Below are 12,915 nucleotides of genomic sequence, written 5' to 3'. Positions count from 1 at the left end.
TTCCTTACTATCAAACCCAAGTCCTCATCTTGGCTTTCTTCTTCACTCTCACTACTCTCTTCTTCACACACACTTGAGGTAGCCTTGAGTGCGATTGTCCTTTTCTTCGGCAACTCTTCTTCATGTTGCTTCATTGTGAGCTCATGCGTCATCAATGAGCCCAGTAGTTGTTCTAATCCCAAAGTGTTGAGGTCTTTGGCTTCTACGATTGCCGTGACCTTTGCTTCCCATGCTTTCGGCAAAGACCTAAGAATTTTACTCACAAGTTCTGGGTTAGTATAAGATTTACCCAAACTCTTTAGACCATTAATTATATCGGTAAAGCGAGTAAACATGCATGTGATGGTTTCATTGGGTTCCATCTTAAACAACTCATACTTGTGAACTAGAATGTTCACTTTAGACTCTTTGACTTGATTTGTACCCTCGTGGGTAACTTCAAGCCTATCCCATATTTCCTTAGCGGAAGTACATGTGGAGACTCTATTGAACTCATTTACATCTAGAGAACAAAATAATGAGTTCATGGCTCTAGAATTAAGTTGAGCCATCCTATCATCATTCTCATCCCAATCCTCCTCAGGTTTGGGAACTCGAATGCCATTAACCATGTGTGATGGTTCTTGTGGTCCCTTGACTATAATCCTCCACAAGGCATAGTCTTGTGCTTGAATGAAGATTCTCATTCTAGTCTTCCAATAGGTATAATTTGTCCCATTGAAGAGTGGAGGTCTATTGGTTGCTTGCCCCTCGGCAGGAACATTGTTAAAGGGTGTTGCCATCTAGATCTTTGGCTAAGACGGTTAGGTCTTTCAAGAAATACACAGAGCACCCGCTCTGATACCACTTGTTGCCCAGAGATGGTCACCCAAGAGGGGGGTGAATTGGGTGTTTTAAAAGCTTTTGACTAATTAAAAATAAAACACACGAATATATGCACTAAAGTAAAGAAGGAGGAATGAGAAAGGTCAATCGCAAACACAAGGTTTTATAGTGGTTCGGAGCTTCCACTGCTCCTACATCCACTCCCCAAATCACCTTTGGGAATTTTCACTATAATCCAAGATTACAGTACGGTAGTTTTGCGAGTTCACTATCCAACTCGTTGTTTTACACCGGGCTCACAACAAACCCTAAAACCCCCAATTTCACTTAGGCTTGGGACGCCTTTCCCTTATTCCAAGTCCCTTGACTGGAACAAGCACCACAATGAAAGAGTTTACAAAGGAAAAGTAAAGCTCTAAAAAGCAAATATGACAATTATGAACAATAGAACCCGGAAGAATCCTTTTGCCGTTGGAAGCGTGAGAAATGTTGATTCTTCCGATGTGGACCGCGTAGGGTTGAGTGTGAGCTTTGAATCCCGAGCGTATGAGAGAGGTTGAGCTTGAAATCACTTGGGAAGCTTGAAAACACTTGATTTCTTCACTTGAATGCACTCACTCCCTTGAACTTTTCTTTCTTACTTCTCTCTTGAATGATCTAGCTTTGGGTTGGTGAAGAGTTGTTGAGAAGCACTTAAGAGGTCCCTTTTATAGCCCAAAAAAGCAAATATAGCCGTTAGAGACAAAGTAAAAAGGATTTGAAATTCAAACCAAACCTGAAAAGCTGTCAGTCGCGTCCCAGGCGCTCCGGGGACGTCTCCGCTTCAACGAGAGACGTCTCGGCTACAAGATTTTACTTTTTACGTTGTCTGGGGTCGACTCGGCACTTTAAGGGGACGTCTCGGCTTGTTTGTACTTTTTGAATGGGGACGACTCCGCTGCTTTGGGGACGACTCCGCTTCTTTATCTCTGAAAAACATGTCCTCTGGAATTCCCTGAGAGAGTCGACTCCGCTCCTTCAGGGGACGTCTCGGCTTGTTTGCACTTTATGCATGGGGACGACTCCGTTGTCTCAGGGTCGACTCCGCTTCCTTATCACCGAAAAAACCATTCTCTGGAAAACCCTGAGAGAGCCGTCTCCGCTATCTTGGGGACGACTCGGGAAGTCTCCTTTTTACTTGCGGGGACGACTCCGCGTACAGTGGGGACGTCTCGCTCATATCTCTTGAAAATTGCCTTTCTGCCGCCACTGAGAGAGTCGACTCCGCTACTGAGAGAGTCGACTCTGCTAGCGCGGGGACGACTCGGTAGGTGCCGGGGACGTCTCCAAGTGTCCCAGTTCTTCCTGTTTGTGCCAGAGACGTCTCTGAAACTATCCGGAGACGTCTCGGCTGTCCCTGATCTGTTTTCTTTAACTCAAAATATTCTTCAATAAATTCATAAAAATTATGGAAACTTGCCTAGACATTTCTTAACAATATTCTCAATTAATCACATGAATTCCTCAATTAAATTGTTAAGATAAATGGAATTATACTCTAGTGTTTTGTATTCATCAAAATCCATTAGGGGGTCAACAATACATGAATACATATCCTACAACATGATGCTAAAATAAAGTTACATAAATAACACTTGAGTCCAAGATAATAAAAGCTAAATCTAGAAGAAGCTCTAATCCTCATTAGATAAAAAACATACCTCCTGGTGAACAGATAATCTAGATGAGGTACCGGCACTCCGACTTTTAGTCTTGTTAGAAGGCCCAATGTCGAAGAAGGGACGAGAAGGTTCGGAAGATGAAGAAGGTTGGAAAGGATAGTAAGTAGGCTAATTGGGCTAACTAAAAGGTCTAATGGTGCTAGAGAAAGTTCTAGGAGCTGCAGACACTCTGGCAGAAGTAGTAAGAATCTCAAGCTATCCAATCAATTTATCCATAGACTGAAGAAGAGAAGCAATGCCTGATATAACTGAGTTGCTCGAGCCTCTCGTCTGCTCTTGCAACTGCTAAATACTAGGCTCAATCATGCCTTTGAGTCTCTTATCCTCTATGGTTAGCTCTGATACTGCCAGGTGTTGTTTGCTGCTCTAACTTACTTCTAGCTGTAGAAGGTCTGACTCCTGTTATGTAGAAAAGTAGAACTCATGACTAGGTTCACTAGGTTCGGCCTCTCTAGAAGGTGATGGTGGTGCCTTTATCTTTGCTATATCCTCCTCTTCATCCCCATTATCTCTCCTAGCTCTTTTGTTCTTGACCCAATGATCGTTTATCTTGTTATATCTTGTTTAATGTAGAGGTCGTTATATCTAAGTACATCAACTTACAAGGTGGCTCCTCCTCAAAATCAATCTCTAATTTCTAAATATTAGGGGTGAGGACCATACCATAAGGCAATGAGGCTTTTGACCAACTCATAGCCTCATGCACGTGTTGTAATATCCGAATGGGTAGATTCAGGGGAATCTCTCTCATAATATAGAACATGATATATATATCCCACTTGGATACAAACTCAAATCTTTCCAACTTTTGAAAGAAAATCCTATCGACAATATGGTAGAGCAGTCTCATCTCATCACTCAATTGATTAGCCTCCATGCTCTCATACTCCTCACATCCTCCCTATCCAAAATGCATTGAAGCCTAATGCGTCTCTCCTCCAACCTATCTAGGAGTGTGCCATGACTGGGCATGTAGAGAATGCTCATGTACAAGGTCGACATAAGTAAGTACTCTAAGGCTACATGTGTATTCTCATCCTTGCCTCTTGATTCTTATCTCAATAGTGAATCCCTCACTCTCTGAAAATGCAAAATCAGTTTTCTATCCAAAGTAACATTACGAGTGGCTAAATGCACCTTACTGGATGTTCTCTATGAGGAAGATAACTTAGAACAGTAGGGAGAGTGAAGTCCAGCTTGAGGAGGTGATGAAAGCTCTATTTTTTTCTTCTTTCTTCTCTCTTCTTCATAGCCTCGGGAAGACTTTCTTCTTTGAGACATCTTCTTTGGAGCCATATGAAGCAAATGGAAGCAAGAAACCCAAAAAAAACTAGTCATGATTTGTAGATTTGAGGAATGGAGGGAAGAACAGTTGGATTTTGGCTATTTGGAGTAGAGGGAACTCGGTTTAGGATGAGAGAATTTGAGAAACAAAGGGTCGGCTCCCTTTAAATTGGAGTCGCTGACCACTAGGGGTCAACCCCCTAGAGGTTGACTCTTAGGCAGTTGGAAGGCAAGGGTCGACCCTTGCTCGACTCCTCTTCCTGCTGCCCACTAGTGGTCATTTTGGAGATCAACTCTTAATGTTCTAGATTGCATAGGTCGAACCCTTCTATGCTGGAGATCTACTCCACTATATCGGAGTCAGCAAATAAAGATTTTTAAACTCTACGAACCTCAAAAATGAAGATCTAAATAAGGGAGAAGTGGTCCAAGAACTTAAGTTTCATCAAACAAAGGAGAAGATTAAGCAAAAGTCTAGAGATAACAGTTAGGAAAGTGGGTCAAAAATTTCTAATTCTCTTCTAATATCACTAAATCTATCTTTACTAAAGGGCTTAGTAAAAATGTCAACTAATTGTTTATCAGCACACAAAATCAAGCACCATATCATTATTTTGAACATTATCTCTTATGAAATGATATCTTATCCCAATATGTTTATTTCTTAAAAGCTAATAGGATTCTTAATTAAATTAATTGTACTTTTATTATCACATCTTATGAAAATTTTATTATCTTTAATGCCATAATTCTTAAGTTGTCGTTAAATCCAAAAGATTTGAGCATAACAACTTTCGACTGTAATATCGGACTCGGCTATAAACAATGCCACCGAATATTGTTTCTTACTAAATCAAAAGATTGAGTTAACTCTTAAAAATTGGCAAGTTCCACTAGTATTTTTCTATCAATTTTATAACCAATAAAATTTGCATCTAAGTAGCCAATCAAATTAATTGAGAATTATTTTGAATAGCATAAACATAAGTTTGGAGTGATATTTAAGTATCCTAGGATTCCTTTAACAGCAATTAAGCAAGATTTTTTAGAATTAGCTTGAAATCTAGCATATTCGATTTTCTAGTAATAAGATACAATAAAAAATATATCATTCCTCCATGAAGCTTTAAGTCTATGCTTTTACTATGCTCATCTTTGTCTAGCTTACATGAAGGGCTCATCAAGGTGCCAATGTGCTTGGCCTTCTCCATGCTAAATTTTTTTAAAATCTTTCTTGTACATTTGCTTTGGCTGATGGTGGTTCCTTCCTTGGTTTGTTTGATTTACAAGCCAAGAAAGAAATATTTTTCTATCATGCTTATCTCAAACTCTGTCTGCATGAGCTTAGCAAAGTATTGACATAAAGCTTCATTAGTAGCACCAAAAATAATATCATCGATATATATTTGAAAAATCAAAACATCATATTTTTTTCCTTTTTCTAAAAAATGTTGTATCTACATTTTCTCTTGTAAAATTATTTTCTAGCAATAATTTACTTAGTCTTTCATACCAAACTCGGGATGCTTATTTCAAAGCATATAAGGATTTTTTAAATTTAAAAATATGGTTTGGAAATTCATGATTTTTAAAACTGGGAGGTTGTTCTACATATACTTTTTTAGTTATATATCCATTTAGAAAAGCACTTTTAACATCCATTTGAAATAACTTTAAATCCATGTAACATGCAAAAGCAAGCAATAACCTAATAGCTTCTAATCTAGTAATAGGAGCAACGGTTTCATCAAAATTAATTGCCTCTTCTTGATTATATCCTTGAGCAAATAATCTTACTTTATTTTTTATTAAATTACCATTTTCATCTAATTTGTTTCTATATACCCATTTTATTCCATTTATCGGATGGTCTTTAGGCCTACTCACTAGGGTGCAAACATTATTTCTTTTAAAGTGATTAAGTTCCTCTTTGCATTATATTTATCCAATTATGATCCTTTTCGAATTCATCTATAGTTTTTATTTCTGTTTGAGAAACAAAAGTAAATAATTACATGCCTCTCTAATTGAAGATCTAGTTTTTATTCTATGTGAAAGATCACCAATAGTAAGTTCTATTAGATGATTATGAACATACCTCCATTCCTTAGTTTCTGGTTGTAACTTTATCATCCGACCTTTAGTTGATGCGATTCAACTTTATAATAGATGTGACCAAAGTAATTTCTTGCCAAAATTCTATCTTTACTATTTTTGTTGAATTTTAAATTTGCTACAACCTTATAATATTTTTTAGCATTGTAAATATTTAAGCTCTTTAGATACATGCGAATCAAGCACCTCCACATGCCTTAATGCTAGCCATCAACTAAAGCTCCCCATAGACCATCCATGATGCTTTGCTACTACTATTTTGGCCTTGACATGAGTTTTGAGACCAAGTTTTTTGGCATGCATCCCCTGTCTATCTTCTGAAATACTGCTAAGGTTATCTCAATCCTAAATTAAAAGTAAAAAAAAAAAACATAAAGGGGCAAAATCATATGTCTGACCTATAATTTCTCACCTATAACATTTATGATTGTACATGTTCATCACCTGTAATGTACTTAGATGTAGAGGCAAAATCATCTAGGAACGTGGGTGGAAAAAAGACAAACATAATCAAAGCCAGACCGATCTCTATCTCAACCGATTTTATAATTGTGCTAAGAACTAGCTTATTTAATTTCGAGCGGAGCTCAAGCAACTCATCCATAGCTTGCTCATGAGATCTAATGACAATTATTTTTTAATCCTAATTATATTTTAATCTTATAATTAATATATATTTATATTTTTTATTAATTTATAAAAACAATCATAAAATAATTATTAATAATAATTAAAAATAATATAGTATATATTATTTATGTATCAATATTTTGAGGTAATTTGAGCCAAGCTCAAGCAAGCTAAGTCTAGCTTTGGCTCAACTTGTTTCTTTGCAGAGCAAGCATTGGCTGTCCATAGATCCATAAATATGCTCTTATTTTTTAAGAGGAAAAAAATCTAATTTTTTCTTGCAAAATCAATTAAGTGAATCATTTGCACAAAATTCACCAACTAAAACCCCAATCATTGCCTTAGCAAAAAAAAAAAAAAAAACCCCAATCATTTCTAGTTCATTGTACATGATACCTAGATGTCCTCTGATATACCTTACCAATCCATGGACTTGCTCTCTCCGTACATATTTATACACCTATACGGAAACAGAAAACCCTCCCAAAACCTCCTTCGCAACCCCAGCCGCAAAAGTCCTGGTAACACCCTCCTCCACACCTCCTACCCTTCTTCCCCTCCTTAACCCCACCCTCCTCCTCCAGAGGGGAAGAAGGGCTGTTCTCTTCTTAACCTACTACTCCTCCGCCTTCTCCTTATATTTATTTCGCCCTAGAAATCTTTTCTCTCGGCCTTCTTATCATAAGAAAACTTGCCGATTTGGACTCTTTCGTACGCGATGGGATCGTCCGTAAGCCACGCCGCCACCCTGCCGCCTCCACCACCGCCGCCGCCCGCCGTCGGGCTCACCGGGGTTCTCCCCCCGAAGACGGAGGAAAAGGGCGAGACGAAGGTCGATTGGTTGAATCTCCCGTGTCCGGTCCCCTTCGAGGAGATCCAGCGCGAGGCATTGAGTGAGTCTCGATCCCAAGGCGGCGCCTATTTTTGTTGCTTTTCGCTGGGAACCGTTTAAATCTCTATTCTGGATTCTCTAGAAATTTTTTATGAGCATTTATTTGATTTTTTTGGTTGGATTAAATAAAAAGTTATTTTGAATCTCTTTTTCAATGGTAAATCTCATGGAATTTCTAGTGGCACTGTTACTTACATAGAATAATATGTGAACGCTGGGTGTTTCAGTGAGTTACTGATCTCCATGTTTGAACAAGTTGCATTAAAATTGAGTAGTAATGGAGTTTGAGAGTGCTCTAGGTGATCTGAGATTTAGTTGGACTAGTAGTGACATATTTGAGTGGTGCCAGATAAGTAACAAAACTTTTCTTTGAGCAATTCTTAAGCTGTGTGCTCTTTACCCATTTGGTGCTCTTCACCAGACTCTATCCAGCTCCAGAAAATTAGGGTCGCTCCTCACTTACATGAGCTTGAGGTGCAATTAGTGGGTTAGTTCTCCCTACTTGTTGATTGGTCTTGCTTGTTTTGTAACAGGTTCCTTTCCTGCCTAAATTCTCCTTGGCCAACCACTGACACCGATTTCTAGAAGGTTGTTGTTGGTTTGATAACTGGTCAGAAAATCTGTTTAATCCTTTATGGAGCTTTCTCAATGTGAAGTTGTGCCCTATGGATGACCCCATATATGACGGGAAATAGGCGATGATGATAATGATAATATTAATTCTGAGAACTAGGACATGTGGAAGCCCGGCTGGATAGAAAACTGAATAGCCAAGTCTTTTGTATTAACAAAAGAAACTTTACCAACTTGGCTAGTAGGTTCCCTCAGGATGATGCTGTTAATTACTTGTCAACTTTTTGTGAAGACACTCATGTTATGTTTTCTTGTTTAATGCTACAACATGATCATATATTGAAGCACCGTATGTGGAATTTTGAGGGTTCCATAGATTACTAATCTGGTTGGCCTTTTTAGTCTTGTTCTTCTGAGTTGTGCATTTCAATGTTCAAGTCTAAGAGTAGGCCTCCAAACCCTTCCCAGAGATGAGATATATATGGAGTACCACAATCTCTCACAATTTCCTTAACACTTAAAAAATGTTGTCTTGAATATGACTCTGGCAATATAGTTTTGTTGACATCTGACTTTTAATGTCCGAAATTCTACACGCTGAATTAAAGAGCTTTTACCCTTTTTTCTTTGAGCTATCTGCCTTTGTCTTCTTAACTTTAAATTTACTTTCTAGACTAGACATGCTTTCTCTCTCTCTCTCTCTCTCTCTCACATTGCCGTCTTCATAGAAAAGAAGAGTTTTTCTTGTAAATCTAACTGATGAATTTCCTCAAGCAAATTAAACTTGCAGTTATCATAAACTTTGAAATCTATTATCCTCATAGAAGCTTATTGTCTTTCATTTACATCAAGTCAAAATGATATTCAATTTTCAACATGTTACGAACATATCTCTGATGCTAAATATCTTGGTCTTAGTAAGTCCCGTGGCCAATACAGTGGGAACATGACTGATGAAGGATGCCTAGTGCTCTTCTTATGCAGAAGAAGTCAGAATTCTATCTGTTATATTCGTGAGATAATTTCCGATTCAGTGGACAGAGATTGTTATGTTTTATGATATGCTAATGGCATTAAATGATTATAAACCAATATTTAGAAAAGGGTAGGTTTTATTTTGGTTCAATACATTCATTGCATGTACTGGGTTTGGATCAGCAGAGGTGATTCTTATTTAGTATCTAGCTCTAGTAAAAGAATTTTTGTTATAAATTTGGCTTCTCTTCTTATAAATTGTTTGTGGAAATCTTTATTTTTTCCCCGGGAAACCTACCTTTCTTTCCACTTTGTCTCCTTTTTTGCTCTAAGAATTTCATCTGGTCATTCATTTCCTTTTTCATTCATGTCCTTTAATCTTTCTACATGCACAAATGGCAAGGGATTGTGATGGTAACAAGGGAGAAAGGCATTGATAATTGGTTTTGATTTTATTGAGATAAAAGAGCACTTGGGTTGGCAGTTGAAGGGGGGGACTCTTGCTTACAGTATTTTCTTATTAAGTAATTTGGATTCATGGCAGAAACATCTTAATACCAGTGCTCCTTAATGCAGATGATATTACCCTTCTTGCGACATAGACTTTTTCTAAATTTTTTGTTTAATGAGATACAAATTAGAGTTTATACAAATTTTAATCTTCTAGCTTCACTAGAGTTAAAATTCAGCCTGCAAAAATGAAAGCTAACAGTAATCAATGTGAGATCAGGGCATTTTCTAATGTTTTTTTAATTTGCTTTTGCAGTGTCATTGAAGCCAGAGCTTTTTGAAGGATTGCGTTTTGACTTTACAAAGGGCCTAAATCAAAAATTTTCACTTAGCCACAGGTAGTTTAGCTTGTGCTGCATATGATATATATGCTCTCCTATTGGTGATCGTTTTAAAAAGAAAATCTTTGATTTGACAACCTTCTCAGTGTTTTCATGGGATCAATGGAAGTTCCTTCACAGTCTTCTGATACTATCAAAGTCCCTACTGCACATTATGAATTTGGTGCCAATTTTCTGGATCCAAAGGTTAGTTTTCTTGCATTTTATGGCCAGATGATGGCTGTGGAGCTTGATAGCTTCTTGATGGATAACTGAAGTATGGGACCTTTCATGCATTTATACAGTTAATGCTTGTTGGAAGGGTGCTTACTGATGGAAGACTGAATGCAAGAGTTAAATGCGATCTGACTGATAACCTTACTTTGAAAATCAATGCACAGGTGCTCTATAGTAATTTTTTTAATCATTTAAAATCTTTTAGCAAGGAGAATGATTTTGGTTTATTACTCTTGACTGTTGGTTTAGTGACACATATTTCATTTTGGTCAGCTTACTAATGAGCCACACTTTTCTCAAGGCATGTTTAACTTCGATTACAAGGTTTGTTCCTTAACTCTTCCTTACTCTTAAATGGTCTAGCGTTTGGATGTTTCATCAAAGTAGAACTGTGCCTTTAAGACTTTTGATTTTGTTTTTCTGGTTGACTTCATTGTCCAGTGAAGCTTCAGCAATGTCTGGCTCGCTTCACTTTCTTTTTGCTGATTCACTATTATGCATTGTTGCCTTTATTGTCAAAAAAACATCGTAAAATGTTAGTATCGACTACAGATTACTTTGCCACCTAAGAAAACATAGGAAGTAAGAAACATACGAGTTTTTTTTTATGTATCTCTATAATGCTGGGCTTTCTGGTGAAAGATTATACTAATAGCTGTTTCTTCCTTTTAAGTAATGTAGGATTTCTCATTCTGTAAGTTCACATCATGGTGGATTCACTTGCTGAAATTTAGTACTTAGTTCATAAACTGGAAATGGTTGACATTCATGTTCTGTTGAAGTGTTTTATGACATTTGATATCTGTAATGATTCATTTTTATGACATTTGATATCTGTAATGATTCATTATAGTTAACTTTGCTTCCTTTTATACCATTATATTTGTTGCTTCTGCGCTTGGCCCAGTGGATGTTTTCTATCAAACCTGTGCACATGTTTAAGATTCCAAAAGTGTCTTACAAATGTTCATGCGCCTATGTATTTGTTACTTAAGCTCTTCTTTAAAAGCATTGCTTTTTGTGCTTCCAATAAGTGCAATTTTAGGTTTTCTCATAAAAATAAGTTCACTATGACTATGCACTTAACATACAGATAGGGTACGTCATTTTGATTTGTTTCCACTGTTATTACTTTGCTTAGTAATACCTAATAGCATCTTGACCTGTGCCCATTAGCCCAACCAGATCCAACCTAGAGTCGACCCATTTAGGTTCACCTATTTTCTTCATGGATCAGGTTTGCTTCTAGCTAAACTTATATGTTGGCAGATTGCATCAAATTTAGGTCAGAGGGTTCTAGCTTGCTGAGTCAGAACCATGTATATTTACATTGTAAGATAATTTATTTTTGTATTATATTAAAACCTTAAAAACCTAAATCAGCCTTCTCTTTTTTTAGAAATATGGTGGGCACGCGAACTCTCTTTCTTCTTCAGGAATCTTCCTCACGCGTCCCCTCCCACAATTCCTTTTCTCTCTCCTCCTCTCTTCCTCCTTGCCTCTTCTCCTCTCTCTCCTTGCCCACTCCTATTGTCTCCTCTTTTTCTTACCCTTCACCATCAAATCCTTGTTCACCTCTTCTACCAACTTAGCTATACCCTACAGAGCCCTTGCCTATTGTCAGCTCTGTTGCCAGCCCCTCATTGTCAGTCTGTGTGCCTTCATTGCACTTCTTCCTCCATTGCTGCCACTTGAATTGTAGCTATGTTGCTTGCCACTGATCATAGGCCCATTGTCAGTCACAACCCTTCCATACCCCGCTATCATTGGTTGCCTCACTGCTGTCCACCCAAACAAAGCTTTCTTTTCTGTTGGCCGTTGCCCCAATGTCAACCATAGTGCCCACTGCCCATCTGCCCCACCTCCTTGCCCGCTTCTCCCTTTTATCCTCCTTCATTTCCTCTTCTTGGCCTTCTCCTCAAGTCAGGTCTAGGGCATCTAATATGACCATTCAGCAGCTTCAAGTCAAAGTAGTGTGAGCTGTTTGGTAGGCCTGCAAGTGGACTAGATCAGGATGGGCCAAGTATGGTTGGGACTTGGTTTTCTTTTGCGTCACATTTTTAGAGCTAGACCCGACTCATTAATTGATTTTGTTGGGTCTGGTTAGGTCCTTGAATTTTTAGACTTACTAGGTCATTCAGGGCTGGTGGGGGCTAGCATGATCCAACCCAATCCATGCGTTATTTGGGTCCAATGCAAGTTTAAAGGAAAAAACATTACTCATTACGTAAGAATGATAAGGATAGCAAGTAGAAAGATTACAAGGAAAAAGTTGGTAAGAGCATGATTGAGCCTTCAATCTACAAATAGTTAATCTTAACATGCAATTTACAAATACAAATATGGCAAAAGGGTGAATGATGGAGAGTTTGGGCATTTTAGATTTGTGGGTCTTTGGATTGAATTGGATTGAACCAAGCCGTGTCAGGTTGGGTAGAGAAAAAAATGACCTAGACCTGACAATTTTTTCTGGTGCGCCTCCTTTTTTTTCCGACACAGATCCTATAACTATGAGCCTTCAGAAGTGGATCTGGCTGAGCCTAACCCGGGCTGAATGCATTAGGTCGTGGGTTGACTTGACCCACAGCCCTGCTGGTCGCATCAAGTTTGGGTCAGACCGCTAGAGTTTTGATATTTGTATTCACTTCATCCAATCCAACCTTTTGCCAATCCTTGCAATACCTAAATATTATGCCTAACTCATCTTATTCTACAAATTTGATACTATAATAATATGGTTTGAATAATATATCATGAACATGTAAGTGGACTTGGTTAAGTCTTTGCTGATGCCTTTTTGGATTTTGTCTACTCAGATGACATTAGTCTAGAT

The 12,915-nt window shown here is 37.9% G+C and overlaps 1 protein-coding gene across 2 annotated transcripts in view; it reads left to right on the top strand.

Annotated features, from left to right (window-relative positions):
• The first annotated feature begins 7,017 nt into the window (after positions 1 to 7,017).
• The window catches only part of LOC103707670 (mitochondrial import receptor subunit TOM40-1-like), a 28,081-nt gene continuing 22,183 nt past the window's right edge, over positions 7,018 to 12,915 (top strand). For both annotated transcript variants that reach the window (XR_015975134.2, XM_008792241.5), the window contains exons 1-5: positions 7,018 to 7,468; positions 9,782 to 9,863; positions 9,953 to 10,052; positions 10,151 to 10,246; positions 10,356 to 10,406. Coding sequence is in view for 1 of the 2 variants with exons in the window: in XM_008792241.5 (XP_008790463.1) it covers positions 7,294 to 7,468; positions 9,782 to 9,863; positions 9,953 to 10,052; positions 10,151 to 10,246; positions 10,356 to 10,406 (504 nt within the window). In the remaining variant the exon portion in view is untranslated. The remainder of the gene's footprint in view (positions 7,469 to 9,781; positions 9,864 to 9,952; positions 10,053 to 10,150; positions 10,247 to 10,355; positions 10,407 to 12,915) is intronic.

This window comes from Phoenix dactylifera, chromosome 2 (assembly GCF_051530095.1).
Source record: "Phoenix dactylifera cultivar Ajwa chromosome 2, Ajwa_hap1_PhDact_Kaust_v1.1, whole genome shotgun sequence".
Classification (NCBI taxonomy): domain Eukaryota; kingdom Viridiplantae; phylum Streptophyta; class Magnoliopsida; order Arecales; family Arecaceae; genus Phoenix; species Phoenix dactylifera.
Note: the sequence above shows the minus strand (reverse complement) of the source record. Positions and strands in the feature narration are given on the sequence as shown.